General features: G+C 38.7%; 1 protein-coding gene across 5 annotated transcripts in view; it reads right to left on the reverse strand.

Moving 5' to 3' along the window:
• LOC143258981 (uncharacterized) overlaps positions 1–20,908 on the reverse strand; it is a 135,006-nt gene that overhangs the window by 17,335 nt on the left and 96,763 nt on the right. For all 5 annotated transcript variants that reach the window (XM_076519653.1, XM_076519657.1, XM_076519656.1 and 2 more), the window contains 3 exons: positions 5,837–5,969; positions 1,861–1,960; positions 369–502 (listed from right to left, as the gene is read on the reverse strand). In XM_076519653.1, coding sequence (XP_076375768.1) covers positions 369–502; positions 1,861–1,960; positions 5,837–5,916 — 314 coding nt within the window. In that variant the 5' untranslated portion in view covers positions 5,917–5,969. The remainder of the gene's footprint in view (positions 1–368; positions 503–1,860; positions 1,961–5,836; positions 5,970–20,908) is intronic.

Raw genomic sequence — 20,908 nt, forward strand, 5'->3', positions numbered from 1 at the left:
CTCCCAACGATGCGAATAAACAATAAAGAATATTAGTTATTTCAGTCGATTTTGACAATATTCGACTTCCGTGATTAAACGTGTCGCGTGACCGTTCCTGGTGCTCGTCATTATAGCGGCATTAAGCGCTGACGCAACTGACAAAGTCGCCGATAATTGGGTCAATACTTTCATTGCGGATGCCGTGCTAAAATGTATTCCATTCTTAACCGATATAAAGTCATCGAACACGCTGACCGTTTCCTGATTAATGACACCATTCCGTTGAAAACGTCTTCAGTATTAAACGATACCGAACGCGTTCGCATAAATGCGGGTACGTATAATCGGACGCTATTGTTAAAGAACGCAGCAATCGGCCCCGTTACCTTGTAAAAGCTCCCTGCGCGTCGAGCCTGAGGTCGCTGTCGCTGTGGAACAGATGCTGAGACGTGTTTCCGGTTTGCCGATACAAGCCGGGGTTTGTCTGCGCCGTTGGACATTGCGCTTTCACCAGGCTAACCTGCGAATCGGCATGATAGAACGATTGCAACAGTTTTTTTCCACGAGTCGCCTGCTTGCTCGGTCTGCTGCGATCTCCGCGTGTAATGTCAAAGACGAATCGAGCGTATCGAGGCAACAAGTTATCATTCTTCGTGCATAGTGATGTCTAATATTGGCGATTAACAGTATTGTATCTTTTAAAGCTTTAATTGTTTCACCAGTGTACAGAAAAGGCAAACGGAATCAGGACTAATTTATTGTAACACTTACACAAGAGAAGTTGTCGAAAATGTCTCATTTAGCACTAGGATAGAACTCCTAACAATTATTTGAGTGTTAGAATAAAGATGATGTTAAAAAGCATTACATTCTTGTGACGTTTAGAAGAAAGTAAAGAAACATAGATTGTTTCTCCCCTGAGACTTTTAGTACACGGAGTTCGTAGAGGAGAATACGTTTACCAATTATTTCGAAAATGTTATCTTGCATCGAAAAATTCGCCCAGATCATTATACATTAATGAGGTGAAATTGATACTGAAAACTACCGTGGTTCAAGAAAATCGATAACGCAGCTTTCACCGGTAATTATTAACCGACTAGTATTAAGAAATACGCTCGAAGACATTGTCTGAAAAATTAACAAACATCTGAATGGATCGTATCATGTCCACCATGATACGATAACAAGCTACTTCGAATGCTTAACAATTTATTAAATTAGGCGAACTTAGTGAAAATTGTCGCGATTTATGGCACAGCATTTATTAGTACATTATACAGCGTGTCCCAAAATTACTGTACAAGCGAGAAATGAGGGGTTCCTGAGGTCATTTGAAGCAACTTTTTCCTTAGCGAAGATGCAATCCGCGGCTTCGTTTACGAGTTATTAACGAAAAACAGTGACCAATAAGAGGCGAGATCAGCTGACGTGAGGCGGCCGAGCCAATGAACGGAACTGAGTTTCGTCCGCTCTTTGATTCGGCCGCCTAGCACCAGCCGCGCTCGCCTCTCATTGGTTAATGTTTTTCGCAAATAACTCGTAAACGAAGTCGTGGATCGCATTTTCGCTAAGGAAAAAGTTACTTCAAATGACCTCAGAAATCCCTCATTTCCCGGAAATATCATAATTTTGAGACACTCTGTATATTAGGTAGATTTTCACCTCGAATACACAGAGGTGAAATACAAATATACGAAAGTACTCGACTTGTAAGAGAATTAGTGATTTACACAACTCTTTGTTCATTATCAGATCGCGTAAAAATGGACCTCATTAAAATTTGTAAGATTTAACGGAGTACTGTGATGTTTCAGTTTGAAATTCTTCGATTTTGTCACTGTTTTCGGAAACTCCCGCGATTCCATGTCTACGTACCTTCTCTTCCCGAGGTGCCCACAACCACGATAGCCTTTGTCGCCATTCCTCGCAGACGTTCCACACGTTCCTCGGTCCCCATTGCCAGCCGATCCGATACCTGAGGCGGTGTAGCACACAAAGTATTATTACATTAAGGCCTTTCGTTCAGGGGGAGTGGATTTTAGATGCTGCGAGCTGTTACGTTAGATGCAGCGGTCGATAATCATGTTTTCATAGTGAAACTTTCGGGACAACGGCCTGGGAATTGGATTACTGGGTCAGTCCGCTCGAACACAGAAAATATTGATATTTAATAGGAGCTGGGTCACCGACTCGAAATTAATCGAGTCCGTCGCGGTGTCTTTCGCCGGATACCAGCCAGACATAATCGCTTGGATATATGTCAACGTATTGCAACAAGCTGAAAGTTATTAGAGCCTAGGTGTAATACTTCCATTCGTCGGTTCTTATTGTATTCTATAAATAGACTTGTTTGCCACAGCTCTAGAGTCTACAATGGTCTTATTGCACACTTATTGGGCCTACCATTAATAATACGTGAAATAAAGCTGACAGGTTGAACAGAAACTCTGAACTTTATGGTAATTGTAAAGATATCGGTATTTGTGGTAATTTTAAGAACATCGTTGCTTGTTGAACTGTGGTCGCACGTTCAAAGCTAATAAAATGAGATCATATGTTTTTTTCAGACGACCACAGTGGAGAGAATCAGTGCGCCCAATTAGACACGGTTTTCCCGCACTATGACGCACGCATTCATCAATAACTCCCACAATTTTCGATAAAACGCCTCGTGATTTGTGTAACTACTTCAAACCCGTGTAAACGTCCGTATAAAATGTTGTAAAATCAATTGTATTCTTGAAATTAGTTCCCAAATACAAGAAACGCACATCTGGATTACAATATCCTCAATTGCGTAAGAGAATCCGGAAGAATGCTTCGTACTCTAAATCAACGATTTATGCTTCATTTGCACATTCTATAAGCCGAATGAGAAAAATATTATCTGCTACAGAGTCTCGTTAAAACCTACCACTTCCAAACGTGTGAACAGGCTGTAAACTGGATGGAACGGAGTGGTTCTTGTTCCAGTTACCACGGTCGTCCAGTTTACCTAAAAATAAATCGTGTCACTCGAAATTCCCGGTCGTAGTAGGATCTCTTTTTTTTTCATATGGGAAAAGGTGTTTGATCACGTGGACCGTTCGAGCACACCGTAGGAGAATAATGGCGTGTCGTCGAGCACGCGGGAGTATGCTATTATTAAGTGAATAGAGATGCGAGCTCGTCAAAGGGGTCACAGGGAAAATCAATTTCAGTAAGCGCGACATTAAAGCCGGCTAAAATAAAATTTTCAGCCGCCCTGCTCGGTGAACAGTCGCATAACCGTGCCGGCCTCGGTTCATGCACGCTTTTTGCTGAAACCTTTACGGCCCGTCGTTCGCGGCGATATTTATTTTATCGCCTCGTCGGCATTAGGATGGCAACGCCCGATAAACGTATAAATTCTAATTCCCGCCTAGCCGCTTTTAATGCTAAGCAATTTCACGGAGTCTATATACGATGTTTTATGCGAGTCGGCCACGGTTAAACACCGATAAATCGAGTCGTTCGAGATGTTGCCGCCTCGAACGATCGTTCTCGCGCTCATTTTTATGCAGGCTCCGCCTTAATTGTCGGCCCTCATTGCCCGGTATATTGTCCGAAATTAACAATTCACAAATTAATCTTGCGGTGTCGCGTCCATGAAAATTGAAGAGCTCTCGGCAAGGAGGCAGCTCCGCTCTTAATACGTCTTTCGTTATTCATTGGAAAAGTTTCAAAGGGAATTTATTTCCTGTGATAAGTATGACGAAGTTGCGTACGACACAATTTTTTAACCGGCCTTAGAGAATCATTTGCCACGTATGTATTGGAATAAATCGATAGTTAATAGAACATGTAGATTCCTGAAGAAATCTTTTCTAGGATGTACTCTGTTTCTCTAGAGTCAGTGTTCTAGAGTCAAAATTACTTTGAGTTAGAGTAATTTATCGAATAAAAGGTAAAATTTATAATAGCATGTAACTAAAATGAATTCTTAAATCAGGACACACAAAACTGTGTCACCCAATTAATTTACTAAAATTATCCAACTGCGGAGCTACGTCCTTATTGTTGTAAGCTCTTCAGTTATGCAAAGATATTTACCAATTTTTTCACACTCCAATACCGAATAGATATCTATGTACCTTATTATCGGATGCAAATAAACTACAGCAGGTTGAAAGGGAATTGCTTAAAATGATCTCCGAGAAAGAATCGAGAAAGGAAGAACCCGGATCGTTTGTGAAAGGTCAGCAGGTGAAAATGTCGCAGAGAAAGATAAAGGATTTTATTTGTAAAATATCCAACGGTTCTCGGAATAGTCCGGTTCCGTGTTAGGAGCTCCTGGAATATCGACTCGCGATTACCATTATTACCGTTTCTCAGGCACGGCCCGGCCGTATCCGCGACAGTTTAACGAATCTGACAACGAGCATCGTTCGTAGGCAGAATTTCATATTCCTTCCTGCTGCAAGTCGACTCGCTTTTGGTGGAAAAAATTGCGCTCTCCTCTGGTAGCTCGCGGAAGATTAAACTCTGTCTACAGAAAACGGTAGATAAGGAGTCCCTGATACAATTGGTTGCTGAATGACCCTTTAACCTGTTGCACGTGTAGCGTTTACCAGTTACTCGCCAGCACCACCACGTTATGTAACCAGAGAAAACGTGAACGCATTCGCTGAATTGTAATTCAAGAATTATTCGACTCTGCAACAAAATGCTGGTTACATTGGCGTTCAGCTCTGCCATCACCGAACACAACATGAATTTTTATTAAATGCTAATTTTACGTAATTACGTGGTCACTGGAATGTTTTTTTTTTATGTTAGAGAAAAGAGTAATGAAGATACAATGGGAGTTATGACAGTTTTACGAATTACTTGCGATGTTAAGTGAGAAAAAACAGAATTTGTACGACTTTTTGGCGATTTTCTTATTCTAACATCTACTTTTTGTGGAGTTAGTTGTTTCATTTTCTTCATTTTCAATGAATTTCTTTGATACATTGCATATTAGTCGATGTCTAATAATTTTTAGTAGCCTGCGAGTCACTGCTAAAGACTTTTTATATGACAGCATCAAAAGAAGACACTGTCAGTGGGAAAATCAAGTTATTTCATTTGGGTCCACTACTCAATTTGTACGACTCTCTATACGTTACTATCTAGTTCTTCTATATTTGTTTCACTTCCTTCATTTTCAATGTATCTTTTTGAAACATTGCACATTGGTTGATATTTACTAATTTTTAGAGGTTCCTGGGTCACCGCTGTGGGTTTTTTATATGGCAACATCAGGAGAAGTGACTATCAGTAGCATGATCTTGTTATTTCGATTGGATTTATTATTTAATCCCTTCCCATATTGCTTTATTCACTGCTACAATTACTCTGCCCTTAACAGCTAAAATAAGAAATGTGTCAATTTTCACCCGAGTAATGTATGAAATCTGAAATATTTCCAAAGTTCTTTTAAGTAGATAAAATATTAAGATTCAAGAACTAGTTTTAGAAAAATTCTGATAATACAGAAAATTCTTGGCGGTGAATAATTAGAAACTTAAAAACGGGTTGACTGTGACCTTAAAAAGACCGTCAATTAACGAAGTATCAATCAATTAGTAAATCAATCAACGTTATTTTATTCGAAGGATCAATTTTCGTACGAAGCTACTTATATCTTGCTGTGGCAAATAAGAACGGTTCCGTAAAATTACGGTCCAGTTAGAGCATTAGATGGAATTCCAGGGCAATATCGGACAATGTTTTTCGCGATGACGGGTTGGAAAGCAACAGTCAAGGATTTCGGGCGGGTTATCGGGGTTCCGGCGGTGCAGGTTCGCGAGTAGAATGTGGAATTGTTAAAACGTCAGTATATAATCACCTTCTGCAGAGAGCCAGGGCGGCACCAGCCACGACGACAATGACCAAAGCCACCCCAAGACCGGTGAGTGTCCAACCCATCCTTCTTAATAACAAATCTGGGCTCAACCGCAAATCCAATCAAACCGCCGAGCCTGAAACACACGGAGTAAATCCATGGGGAGCATGATCCGATTACAGTTACAGAACCAAGATTACCCTGGGCTTAACAATCCTTACGGATACCCCCCATGCCGTAGTTTATTCCATTTGATACGGGCGCGGCTTGTTATATTTCAGTTTGTACACTAATACGCTGCCGGATAACACTGCATAACACTCTGGATAGCATTGCCACTCGTCATACCATTAAGAGACGATCAGTTCGGTAATTTGCTATTATCGATCACTATTTAGTATAATACTAGACCAATAAATACTCGCTTTGTTATATTGATCGTTCAATGATACCTTAAAGTCTTCTATTTCTGAACACAGAGTCTTGCTCGAATAGTGCAGATTGGGTGTTAATACGAAGCTCCTTTTACTTATTTTGAAAGCTTCGATATTGCGGGACTTAATAGGTGTGCTCGAAAGTAGTTTGGTTAATTCTGATGGTGTTTTATGAAAGATTTCATCGTGGAAATTTGTAGTTTGAGGATATTGGATACCGTTTTAGGGTTGGAGCTATTTCTACGTACAAAGGTAAATCAGAGTCTGATCCTGGCATCTGTGAAATTAATAGTGCAAGAAAAGATTGCAACTTCGTACTATTGAAATTTCACAGAAAGCGGTAGACAGTGTGCAAGCCAAAACAGCGGTTGACTTAATTCCTACAGACTATCCCAAGATTTTCTAGGAAGACTCAATGTACATTCAACGTCCTTGCTATGTAACTAACAATAATCAGGTGATGATCTTATGAGTACACCACCTATCGTATTTTCAGTTTCGATGAGACAATACATTCTACGAAAGAATATCTCCACAATTTTTCTAGTTTAAAAATAACTAAAAATTGTCAATAAAAATCTTCGATTTTGTACATGCATTTTTCAGACATATTTTATATGAAAGTTCGTAAACTGTTTTTTTTAGCACATTAACTGCCATGTCGATCATACATGTCGCTATACATAACCGGGTTTATAAATCCATTTTTATTGCGATGTATTCGAACAAATTAACACGTTGATTGCCACGCGTATTTACAACAAAATCTCCTACAGGCCACCCGTGCCGCTATAGGAAGCGTGCGCTGTTAATTCATATCTGTTTCTGTTCCTGCATGAACAGTTGGAATCTTTGCCGAGTACCGAATGGTATAACTTAAAATCTCTGCCCTTATCTTTTTTCAATAATGAAAAGAGATCGGATTGCCCGGAAGGAGAAGCATAAATAAAATTACATCGTCAGATTCTGATTTGGATACTGATAAATATAATCTTAGTGATAATGAATGTTATGAAGATACTATTGACGAGATTTTACGAGAATTGGTCATGGAAGAAGAAAGAAATGTTGATGATACTGAGGAAGCTACAGTTCAAATAAAAGATACGAAATGGACCGATCAGAGGCACGAGCATATCTGAAAAAACAAACAACTTTTTGTCCAAGCTGTCCTGATCAACCTCAACTTTGCAGAGAATGTTTTAATATTATACACTGCGAATAATTTTTTTAATAAACCATTTTTATAAGAATTCAATAGTTTCATTACCTCCTGTAGAATATTTGTCGAAATATTTTCGGAAATCCTTTGTAAGTAGTCAAATCAGCGTCACCCGAATTACGGGTGACGTGGCCTGATGAGAACTTTTGCTGTCACCCGAATACGGGTGACGCGGCAGTCAACGTGTTAAATAGGTTTTAGAAGACACAGAGTCAAAGAAGTAACGATTATACTTGCCTTAGGCAGTCGTTCAGCGTTATAAATTTTAGCAAAAATACGACGGTTATCTAGGCGATTGTTGCGGGTAGCCTTTTGCAACGCTAACTAACCGGCGGGATTTGTCGGAAAGTGGATGGTTGACAGACAGTTGCAGGAAACGTCGATGGAAGTTAAGGAGGCAGCACCGCGAGCGATAAAATCTCCCCCGACGGAAAAGTTCCTGGACGATTCTGTGCTTTTGCCGGAGACGTGAAAAGATTTTCACGATTCGCAAGAAACTCCGTCCGCAAAATTAGAGTCCCCATTCGCCGCGCGACGGTCTCGTCTCTGGTCTACGTCGCGATAGATCCTCGATCTCGTCTTTCGACGTCGCTCTGGCTTCTTATGTGCAAAACCCGTGTATCCCACCGGTCCTCGAGGTGTATCGATGTATGTATGCGAGCGTATGCGTGTTTTCGGTCGAATAGATCGTGTTACGAATACACGTGTTATATACCAGCGCAGCGCATACATATGCATGTTATGTAGTACGACAGCGACGAACCACATGGACGGGGTAGCAAAGAAAAGTGAAGAACCCTCAGACAACTGCCCTTATCGTCTCATAGGCAGTCTGTCACGAGCCAGAATACGTGCCTCCAACGCGACACATTTCGAATATTTAATGATGATACGGGGCCCGACGGACATCTTCACGGTTTTCCGGGTTCCATCGAAAATGATTTTTCACCTATGTCGAGCAAAGAGCTACTTTCTTTTGATTCAGAAATTTATTTTTAAGCAGGTACGGTAAATTCTCCCTAATTGACCCTTAACTTGGAAGCAAAAATGGATAATTAGGAAAGAGGAGATACGATTATCCATTTTTGTGTACAAACTGAGGGTCAATTAGGGAGTATTTACTGTACATCGGAATCGCTAAATTCAAAACTGCAATGCAGGAGGGTTAAGACTGAAAAAGGTTAAGACGAATGAAAGATGGTTGAAGAGCAAAAGATTTAATATTGTGATTGTCTTTTAAGACTCAAGAAGAAAGTTCCGTTTCTCAAATAGCAAACGAAGATATAAATTCAGAAATCAATTTTTATGCTGATCTATACAGAGTGCGTCAAAGTTAGAATCTGTAACACGCATTTTAAGGTGGAAAAGGTAGTGGTAGCGAAGATTTTCCAGATTGTTGCTTTGATGTGAAGAATAGTAATATATAATATTCAATGAAGAAAATACAGCATCGAATAATACATAATAATGAAGAATAATAAAGAAGAATACGAAAAATAAGTGGTTGAAAAGATAGTCATAAAGAGGAGGAAAATGTTGATAGTAACATTGCCGTTTAGTTTAAGAAACAAGATTTCTCTTTTAATATAAAAAAGAATTTCCATCTAGCTGAGCATGGTTGCCAGCAAATATTGTGTATTGTTTTCCAAGCGTGGGAGACAAGGTTTCCGTTTTTAGGGCCGGAAAATAAGGATACGATTTCGTTGAGCAGGGTAATGCTCCCACTTTTATCTCAGACATTTTGACACAAAGTACGTGTGGCTTAGGTTTGGTGTAGTGATGCACTCAGCTCCTTTAAAAAAAAGAGGGTACCTGGCGGTTGGAAGGGGGTGGAAGAAAGCACACCTCAGCGTGTGTCTGAAAAAATAGGCCAAGCCAGCGGAGTCGGTGAACTTTGCTCAGATACTTTGACCGGCATTCAACGAACATCAGCAATCCGAATGGTTTTTTCTTTGAGGAAATAATCCGCTTGCAAAGTGGAGCGGACGTGCTGCGCACGATCTACACAGATTTTCCGCCAGTATTTCTATCTTTTGGTCGTTTCAACTAACTAGTTCGTTCAAAGCGTGAATAATCTCTCGAATTCTCTTTACGATTATGCTACCGACAATTTTTGAATTCGTATAATGTCTCGTCTATTGTCAGCATTAAACGAAGAACGTTTTAACCGTGCGAACGATGCAAATACCTATGTACCAACAGTTTCGTAACACTCATTTTAACGTCGAAGATCAACAGTTCAGAATTTCTTAAAAAATTGTTCAAAAGCAGTTTTATATATTCATTTACATATTATTTTTAATAGAGTATTTTGACTAATATTGTACAACAATTTCCTCTAGAATTATTATTTAAAATGATTGATGTCCTCTTTCCTGGTAAATAAAGAGTCGATATTGTTTATTACCGCTATATGGTCAGCACCGAAATGGGCAAAGGTTATTTAATACAGAGCTTGTTAAATTTCTTATCCATGCCACTGAATACGTATGATTTAATAGACGATAAAAAATGTGCGCGATAAGAGCAGACCGTCACGGAATAAAAATTTGAGTGTATCAGATAAGATTAAAATAGATAGTACACGGTGAATAAAAGATTCGTCCGTGGAGCCTTGGCTGAAAGGGATCGTGAAACGAAAGGGACGAGAACAACAGACGTATTATGTTAAAGAAGGAGCGCGGAACAATGAGTGGCAATAACTAAAGGAAAAGGTTTTTCCAGCGTCTCTTATTGTTCCTGTAGCACGGAGTCCGCGCAAACAATTTTGAACGGTATCGCCCTAATTTAAAATGTTGTCGTGTCACGTGATTCGGTTTTTAGCAGGACGAGAACGACTCTTGAAAGATCCGATAATTGAATTAACCAATCACTTGACATACTATGATATTCAAAGATCATAAATTATGTAGATAAATTCAGAAACGTCTGCTTTCCTTCGTGCAGTAAAATGAAAGGGATGTAAAAATATGTCGCGGAGGTTACAAGAATAACCGTAGCTTTCATACGTTTGTTTTAGGTCGATATTTTTAGTTGCACGATTCTGCTGATAAATCTCGAAGGTTGAAGGGCGATTCGATTGGGCTTATTATTACATTCATTCCCTTTTCGTGACGACGTAGCCACGGCAAAATTTAAATTTTATTTATTAATTAATTCAAATTTAAATTTACGATTATTTATATTATACAATATTACTACATGCAATAACATCGATATTAATCTTGATTGATTAAGATCCAATATTTTTGAACCTTATATTCTACGAATTTAAACAAAAATCTGTAGTTTTTTGTTAGTTCCAATCCTGTTACGGCTCCCAGTAAACCATACAACGATTCACAGCAATTCTCTCAAACGAAGAATTATTTTTGAAATGATGATTTCTTGACTAAAAAGAACGAACATTAGGTTATAATATTGTCAAAGATATATTGAGAGTGGTTCTAAAATTGGCTGATGTGCCATCTTACAAAAATAAGAAATTTGATTAGAACATATGCTCAAATAAATTTGAATTCTAATAAATGTACGAAATTGCTCAACCATTCACCGGCGAAGCAACTTCGTAACCACGATAACAGTGAACTTTTGGGAACCGGTGATTTGACCTGCGACGATAGCTCCGGCGTGTTAAACGCGAGGCGCCGTGTTTTTCGGCGTATGTTTTCGTTCGGGCCGGCAACGGAGCAAGTCTTTTCTTGCGTGTTGAATTTGTTCTCTCGTTTCGCCTGTCTCGGATTGATCGATGAGTCAAATTCTGCGCGCTGCAGGCACGGTATCCGGCAGGAAACTGAGATTCTCGGCGGATCACGGAGACGAGGAGGAAGATGAAGACGAACGAGGCGAGGATAAGATTTAGCGTGAAAGACGTGGGCGGTTGCAAGCCGGTGGTGCTTCGCTCTCACCCATCGGGGAAACAATGCTAGCAATTAGGGGCGTGTAAGATTTTCGCCCGCAGCTACAGCGGACTGGAAAGAGATCCTCCTGATTCCTCGAGTATTTTCATTCAGCGGCTAGTCTCTTTTTCGCTGCAGAGAAAAAAGCAGGTCACGAAGTTACCTCGGTTATACGCGCGTTCAATTGGCCCCGCCGAAGATTCATCGATCTATTTTCGACCCCTCGAATGTCGTTCCTGTCAAGGTCCTGTCAGAAGCAACAGATATCGAGTGGTCGGGACATAAGACGCTCGTTACTGCCTCGAGCGGGCGTAATCAATTTATTAGCCGCCGGAAAATGTTCGAGCCGTTTTACCGCACGATATCCGGAGGATTGTCACGTTTCCGGTATTTGCTGGGTCGCTCTTGACCCGGGAGTGCATTTGCAGCAGATCAACAACAGTCAAAGTAATTATTTGACTAATATCTATTGCAGTTTCCGTAGCTTCTGCGAGCTTTAATTAATTTTTTTTTGGACGTTGATCTATAGAATTATAGTTGAATAATGTTAAATAATGTTACAAAAATTATCATAAAATATCGTGAAACATTAGCTAGCTTCCTTTTTCTTCTGTAAGGATTGACTGATTGTAGTCCAATATTTTCTTCTGGAGTTATTCTTTCGACTAATTATTGAATTTCATCCAAATGTAGGACAGTTATTAGAAGACTTATTAGTAGATTGTGGTTTTTTTTATGCAAAATGAAAATTGCTTAAATCGATTGTAAGAAATGTAAGGTTGGATGAAAATGCCTGTTCCTTTTAATAATTTTAATAAGTTATACATGCTATACAAATATTCTCAGATCCTTCTCATGTCTTAACAATTCTGTTCTGGTCTAGCCATTTTTATAAAAAATGCATAAAATCTGCAGTCCTATTATTAGCTTCATAACTGATGGATTGCATTGGAAACATCTATTGTCGTCATGTTTTATAAAATTAGATCGTCTATACTTGGCGAATATTCGTTCGTCATTCTCGATCTGAAAATGGAGAATGTAATGCACTCTTTAGCTACGTTTCGGACCTTGCGAACGAACGAACAAAGACTCGTTTAAAGCGCGAGTTGAAAGATTAAAGAAGAGGCTTCACTGTCTTCCACGAGAGGGACTGCACCGACTCGAATCATTTCAAACAGTGAACAGCGGTTCGAACGTAGGGAGAATCGGCTCCTGTAGGCACGGTTAAAGCATCGCAATCGATAGAAAATTTGAAAATTAGCAGATATAAAATTTTGAGCGCGGTTAGACATTTTTAAGATTAGCAGATTTGCAATTTTGAACAAGTATTTTTACAAATAAACGTGGTGAATAATATTTGAAAGAAAATATAAAATTTTATATAGGAAATCAAATGTCAATCCCCAGCTGTAAATTATAATCACAGATGATTTGTTGTCATTTAACGTCCGTTGTTAATCCTATGTTAATTAATAATAATTAAAGTTCTAGTTTTAATAATTTTTATTTCACGTTTGCAATTTTTTACCTTGAAAACGATTCTGCTGCAAATTGAAGCTGTCAAGATCCTCGAATTTTTGCATGATTCCAGATCATCTGGACGCGGAGAATTCAGGAACGATTAGCGGGGATTATAGGCAATATTATATTCTCTTTGTAATAAAGTCGCCAGAGTCCATTGTGTCGATTCAGAATTAGAGATGCAACGCCACGGCGCGGCTCGGCGGCGAGCGAGCGAGCGCGGAAAGGTAAAATAAGGACCGGTAAGTAGAGGATATCAAAACTGGGTCAGCCCAGAGCGGTTGTAGCTGAGCTTACATTTGTGTCACTGTGTCAAGGTAACCGATGTTAGATATACATGCGTCGAGAGCAGTTGATTAGGGACGAAAAAATTCGTCGGACTCTTCTGCCGTCGCGTATCCGTGTTTGCGAAATCGATATCGTGTAACGGAATTATTTAGACGACTTTATGGACGGTACGTGCTGCGTTCTGCGACGAAAACTAGCCCCGAGCGTGCTCTGCCAGACAGCATGTTCCATCATTTCTCTGTTTATTTATTAAAGCTGAGGGAAATTGTACTGTGTCAGGTTCAGAGGGAAAAATTCCAACAGGATTTGATACGGGACTTCTCCAAGAAGCAAAGAGATAAAATTAAACATTTGTGCTCGACAGATTTCTATTTTATTCCGTGGTCTCGATTTTTACGTTAACCGCAATCAACGCTGCTAATCGGACAGTTTTGATCGCTTAATAAAATATGATTTTGATCATCACGTGTGGGATCCTTTTTATGTCTATGTTACCGTGAATGACCGAAATTGGAGAATGTCGACTTTCACCGGTGAATGTCAACAGATACCAAATACGTCGGTGAAAGATCGAATATTTCATTACATTGTTGTACATTCGGACCCTCTCCGGTGAGTGTCGACAATCACAGATATGCTCTGGTGGAGGTCCAAAACCTGTCATTGCAAAAGGAAGTGTTCCACAAATAAATGCAGTTGTAAAAGCAAGGGACTCTTGTGCAATTCAAAGTGTCATAATAGTTTGAGTTGTTGCAATAAATAAGATTTGAATCATACAAGTAAGTAATTTTTTTATTACTATTATTTTCTTTTCTCATGTAGAATGTACCGTGTATTTTAAATTCTTGGTCATTCCTTTCAGAAAGAGAGGCGAAAAAGTAACGTCACCCTTGTGGCGTTTTATAGCGACTGAATTACGGAGAAGAAAATATAAATCTCCAACATGTTCAACATTCACCATTAGTGCATGGTGAATGTCAACATTTACCGGTGTAAGACAGAAATAAGGGTATTTAGCAAATATTTCGGACATACACCAAGCGACTATGTAAATGTTGACATTCACCGGTGAAAGTCGACATTCTCCAGATTTCGGTGTTTCACTGTAACATCTATACAATTAATGATGCTTAATACCATTCACAGCTTTACATAGCAATTTCTTAAATATATCTTCTAAGGTGCTTTTACCATTGTAACGTAACAGCTAGTCTCACGATTTAATTGTCAGAAATATTCTTCAGAATGTCTCGATCATTTCCAGTCTCTGTTGCCACAGTTTCGCCACCATCATTTATAAACGCGTTCAGCTTAATGGGAATCGAGTAATTATGCGCCGAGTTATCGCGAACGACGGAAATTTTTGACGACACGACAGTAACAGGAAACTTTTTATTGCCAACGGACTAGTTCGCTGGACCGTCATGTAACGCATTAACGATGCAATGCGTTTCTAGAACGACATCTGCGCAACCAAGGTATTATTATTTTCGACAATGGAAGGCGGTAACTTGCAGAAAATTGACTCGAGTTCGTTTATCGCTAATTCGCAAAGTTACGGGATCGGAATTCTTGAGTGGTCATGAATAATTCACACGTCAGAGTCGCCCCGTTGTTGGTGCACCGTGTACGAGTTCGATTCGTTTGATATACAGTGCTCCGCAAAAGTATCGGCACGGTGCAGGATTCTTATTGTCCAAATCGAGCTGCTAAAAAATTGAACGAAGAATAGCGACAGAAAGAAAATTGTCTCAAAAGAAATGACAAAAGTGTAGCCGACATATTGGCGCATGATGCAAAATACAAGGTACAATAATCATTCAATTTATCCATTCTACACCTGAAAAATGAAGCTGTTCTAATAGATATTTATGTCATTCTGATTCATTTCGATTTATCGTACATTGTTTTCCACTATAAACTGTACTAGAATGCGTAAATGAATAAATAAATATATGCTAAAAAAAATATATATATATATATATTACATAAAATAAAATATCAACGAACTAATTGATACGCTGTGCGTCTTGCTCGATGTTATGCAATTATCATATGCAAAATTTTCTGTCATCGAATAGTTAACAAGTGGGAGTGTACTTTCAAAAATGAAGACTCAACATATTTGTTCCAAGCGATGGGTTCTTACATCGTGAGATACGTATTATGCCAACAGTTTTGTGGAGCACTGTAGACCACCGTATCCGAGGCGTCGGTGATTTCCACGTTTCCGGCGGTAACGTTGAAACATGTTCGAGGAGCACGGTAGAACTCGGATCGACATTATTCAGGCAGCTTGCCGCGGTCATAAATTGCTTTTATTATTATTATTCTTCGGCCAGTAGGTACATCGTTAAAATGGTAACGCTGTTGTTACTGTAAGCCGGGCGGGTCCGCGCATTTTTTCCGCCGGTGATACCACCCGAAATATTTCGCGTAAATATTCTTCGCGAAAATTGCTTCCTACGCTTTTGTTTCAATATTGATTTTCACTGTCCTTGATACCGTTCTTTTTTTTCCCCCCCGTTCGACCGGGCCTCGCTTGGTCCCGAGATGTTTTATAGATGCACCGCCGCGGTTAAACAAACGTTCTCCATATTTATGAGTGGCGAGATCAAGTGTGTTTAGCGAAATTCGCGCCGGCTTATTAAAATTCGTTGCGGCGAATTGCAGCCGTGAATAATAAGAACCGTCGGTGCACACGCTAGCGATACGGTCATGGTCGGGAAATATCGATACGGGTATTTTAACCTGGTGAGTTATGGTCCTTTACCGGATTCCATCGATTTCCTCTGACTAATGAAATTTTCTCGCTGAAAAAATCGTCTCGTTTCCCGTCGGGAAACGCAGTGAGAATCAATATGATTTCTTTCAAATTATTTCTCATTTCAAGTTTCCGAAACAATTTTCCAAATTGTGCACTGTGAAACATTTCTTTTTTATTACAAGCTTTCAAATCTCAGAAGAGATTTATTCGCTATACAGTGAAGTGAATGTATTTAATTATAAATCTTAAATAGTAATTTATGGGTTATATATCCATTTATATTACATGTTTTTAAGAATAAAAGAATATATGCACACGCTTCGATACATCGTGAAACATGTTTTCAAATTGCGCACTATGAAACATGTCTTCAAATTGCGCATTCTGCAAACAATTCTTCAAATTTTGCAGTCTGAAATAATTCTTCAAATTGTGCTTGTTCTTTGGACCGCTCGTAAAAAAAATTCATTAAAAAAAACTGACGTGTCTAGAGGGAGCAAAAGGTTGCTGAATAAAATTATAAACAATTCTAAGAACACTTAGTTGTACTTTCGTCAAAAAGTCCGCCGTTCTAAAAGGAAATATAGGGTTGTAACACATCGATAGCAAATTACGAGTAAGCTGCTCATATTACTCGATAGTTCTAGGGTCAACAAGGAGTGCATAAAAATAGGCGACTTTCTCTTATTTTACATCGAAAATAGAGTATGCACCTGTGGAGATCGATAGACCAATGTTGTTCTGTTCAACAGGGCGGTAATTGTTCTCGGAAGGAGATCATTAGGAATTGAATGCTTCGTTGCTAATACTCAGTGTGCAACTTCAACTTTCTTGGCAAATTAAGGGTGTACTTAAAATGTTTTACTGCGAAACTTTCTCCTTGTAATCTACTCTTGAATAACACAGCGGATGATTAATTAAAGGTACGCTCTCTTTTTAAAACGGTACAGATTGAACGTACGTCTCCATAAACATTCGATGTCTTTTTCTGATTGGATCTATTATCGGCTTGAAAATTGAAGCTTCATCTTTACAACAATCATATAAAATTTGGTTCACGATTTGTTTGAATCATTTTATTGAGCTTTGAGTGAAAGATGTGCTGCCAGCTTTAGGGAATTTGTACCTTATTTCTGTCGCATGAAACAGCTAAAAGATCGTAGATCAAATTTTGAGGAGTCATCCTAAAATAAAGAATAAATTTTTCAAATGTATGATAATTTGTGAATCTTGTAACAAGTTTTGGAATGTTTTTAGAGATTTGGAATATTTTGTTGTAGGATTTTCGGTATAAGATGGGTCCGCAGTTTTTCTCTATATCATACAATCCAAAAATTCATGGAGAAAAATGAATTATGTTTAACGAAACAAGAGGCTTCAAGCTTAAAAATTAGTCTAGGTTATACGAATATTTTTGACAACATTACAACAGTTTAAATGGCGACGATTTTTCGAGAAGTAGACTGTACGAATATTACAGTGAACTATTTTTGCAATTCCATCGATCCAAGTGGAAGTTGCGAGGAGATTCTCACGTCCAGCCAGGTGGCGAAACTTTGAAGGTAACAAAACGACGGGATCCATCTTCAGGTGGTTCTATTTGTGTAGTAGGCTGTGTAAAGTACAGAGGAAAGGTATCCGCAGGGAATGGGCCGTGCGGATTAAATATTTGCTGTGTGTTTTCCCTTTTTTCTCGACGATCACGGGGTTAAGACAGGTGATTCATTTTGCTGATTAAATGTTGCATTTGACAACAATCACTTCGGTCACGATTTCTACATCCGGGCATCCGCTCTCGAAAACCGTGAAAATGTCCGGGATAAATATTATTGTTACACTGCTAACGCAAAAATCGCAACCATTACATTGCGATTGACAATTTTCTGTAAGCTAATAATCATTGAGCTGTTCCATATTTTATACTTTTCAGCTAACTGCTTCTTGGCTTTAGGAGCCGCTCTGTCGCTTCGCCATGAAATGTCGCTCTAGATAAGACGTAGAAAACAAATCGTTTTCTTGTGGAATCTTTGGCCGAATAAAATGCAATTTCTATTTTCTCTTTTTTTTAACAAATGATGTGCTACATTATTTATTATTATGGAAGCAGAAAATTTTCGTTATCTATCTTGGCTGTTAGAACACGCTTAGACTGCTGGAGACTGAAAATGCAAACGATAATTTTCATACAATGCAGTTTCTTAGGCTGTTCAATAATTAACGTCAAATTTTTCTGTGAAAAATCATTTCTACTGCTTTCAATTCACATGACTTCGTAACTTAAAAAAGGTACTATTTAATATTGATCAAGTTTTCAGTCCTAAACGAAACTAGTTCATATTCCGAGATTGATAATCTGTTATTTTAAAATAGCAACTTTATGCTTTCACTAGAAATCATCATACTAAAAATTTTAATAACGACTTGTGGTTGATTTAATAGTAATATGAATAAATATGCTCGACTTAACATCGCTTTTTTTTATAAAACGCATACGTCTTCGAAAGAACTTCGATCACAAAGGGTTAAAATGTTACGAAAACCACTTACACATGTTTCTTACTGAAAAATTCAACATTACTTCTTGTACATAAAATAATGAAATAATAATAAATTTCTATTATTTTTCTACAGCCGTATGCCGATTTTTCATCACAAAAAAACACGACTTTTAAGTCGTAAGCACTTTCAGCTTGCGGTAGAACGAAACAGACTCGAAGGAACTGCGATCAAAGCTTCAATTTCGAATATTAAGGGCACTCGACTAATTCTTCATTTTTCTCGCGCTGCTGACTTCCGAATCGACAGATTCCGCAGCATGTTTAAGACCCCGACTGCTGAATAATTCAACACTCACGTCCGCCACGAATGGTATCGCACGGCTCGACGTTGCGTAAAACGTCCTATCGCGCGAAGTGGCTGCAATTCACGGGATTGCGGCTATAACGTAGTTAAACGCAGAATTTTCCGCGGCCCGGAAAAGCCGGGGATAGCGCAGCGCGGTGCATTTCGGTCGACTACGCGGAACATTTGAATGTTTAATTTCTCTTACGGCTGGTAATTACGTTCTATTTTCAGCCGGAAAAATTGTGGGAAGCGTTTCTTCAGCGATTCTACTTCTGTCACTGAATATTTAACTGGTGATAGTGGAAAACGTCGTTGTTTGTCTTAAATTTGGAAACATTAACTTTGGACCGGGATTTTGATGATTCAACTTCCGCTGCAGAACGTTGCCCAGAGTGGAAAAAAATAAAGATCTGCGTTCAAAGTCTGCGTTAAAATCGGAAATATTAATTTTGTATCAGAATTTTGATGATTCAAAGTTCGCCAGAGAACGTTTAACTAGCTCACAGTGGCAGGAAATAGAGATCGTTGATCAAAAGTTGTTCTAGAAACAGAAATATTGATTTTGTATCAGGATTTTGATGATTCAACTTGCGCCGCAAAATATTTAAGTAGACCACGGTAGCAGAAAATACAGAATCGCAGCCATAATTTACTTCAAGAGTGGAAATATAAATTTTACGATTTTAATGATTTTCACCGGTGTCGAAAGCAGTTGCGGAAAGTTTTCGTTCGAAACGCTGTGAATTGTACGCGAAGCCGCTGTTGTTTAAATCGCACTAAAACTACGAGATACCGGATGTAGTTACGGATTTAGATTTGTTGTTGCGATATCAGATGTTTGCGCAAACAGAAGTTGCAGGAACTTAGTTTTGCTTGAGAAAGACTTAGACATTCCTCCTACTTCGGTAGATTAATCGATGAAAATCCAAAGCCAAGAGTTCGTTTGCGAGAATATTTAATTAAATAATAACCGTGTGTTAATTAATTTCTGCGTTAATTAAGTTACATGATACTGTAGATGCGAAACATGATATTTTTCTACCGAGTTTGCAATGAAAAACAACAGTGGAGCGCTAATGTGTTCTTCAAATTGTTATTTTATTTATTTTATTATTTTTATTTAAAGTCGCATCCAACCTCTTTGGGTTATTTACAACTATATTGAATATTCATATACATATATATAATATGTGTGTGTGTGTGTAAATATGATTACATTGTGTTTATTGTTTTAGTCTAGATTGATTGAATAAGATTGATGTCGCTTAGGAATTTCATAAGGAGTTTTATGATATCAGCTTTGTTGAGTACTTCATTGAGGTTGTTGGGTAGTTTGTTTTGCCTTCTTTTGTTTCGGTATTTTTTGGGCAGTTGACTAGAATGTGTTTGACAATGATTTTCGTGTTACAGATGTCGCATTCTTTGGATTCTTTTTTTTATTAGATTAATGCGGGTATAATTGGTGTCTTCAAATTATTATTAAATATTTCAATGGAATATTTAAGAATAATTATTAATTATTAATTGATTCTGATATTTATGGGGCGTGACTAATTTAGGTGATTTAGTCGCGTGACACAACGTCTGGAACGAATTTACAGTGTCGGTCAAGATTCGTCTGTAAAGAAATCGTCATTCGCATTAAACTATTTTTTAAAGCACTCTTCGAATCACTTTGTCATAAAATTAATTAGAGACTCTGTAAGAGAAATGCGTGAATTTTGATTTGATGCAAAAGTAACGACCCGAACTGGTATTTCGTTGTTGTTTTTTTTTAATTGTAGCGTGTTCCAGAACGGCTTTCTCTAAGGCGGAAATTCCTCTAAAAAATGATTAGCATATCCAGAAGAAGTTCGTCTGCAGCGTTAATCGAGTGGTCTCGATCGATCGGGTCGTCGGTCCCGTCGGTCGGTATACGCGGCTGCAGGAGTGCTGCAGGTTCGTTGCACTTTCGGCCGCATTCGTAAAACTGCATGCCACTGCACCATCGGATCTCTCGTTTCCTCTGCGAGCTCGCCGCTCCGCGCCGCGATAATTGAATTTCGTTCTTAACCGGTTCGATCGTCATGGTATTAAAATAATCCGGAATGTTTCACA

Source organism: Megalopta genalis, chromosome 3 (genome assembly GCF_051020955.1).
Source record: "Megalopta genalis isolate 19385.01 chromosome 3, iyMegGena1_principal, whole genome shotgun sequence".
Lineage (NCBI taxonomy): Eukaryota > Metazoa > Arthropoda > Insecta > Hymenoptera > Halictidae > Megalopta > Megalopta genalis.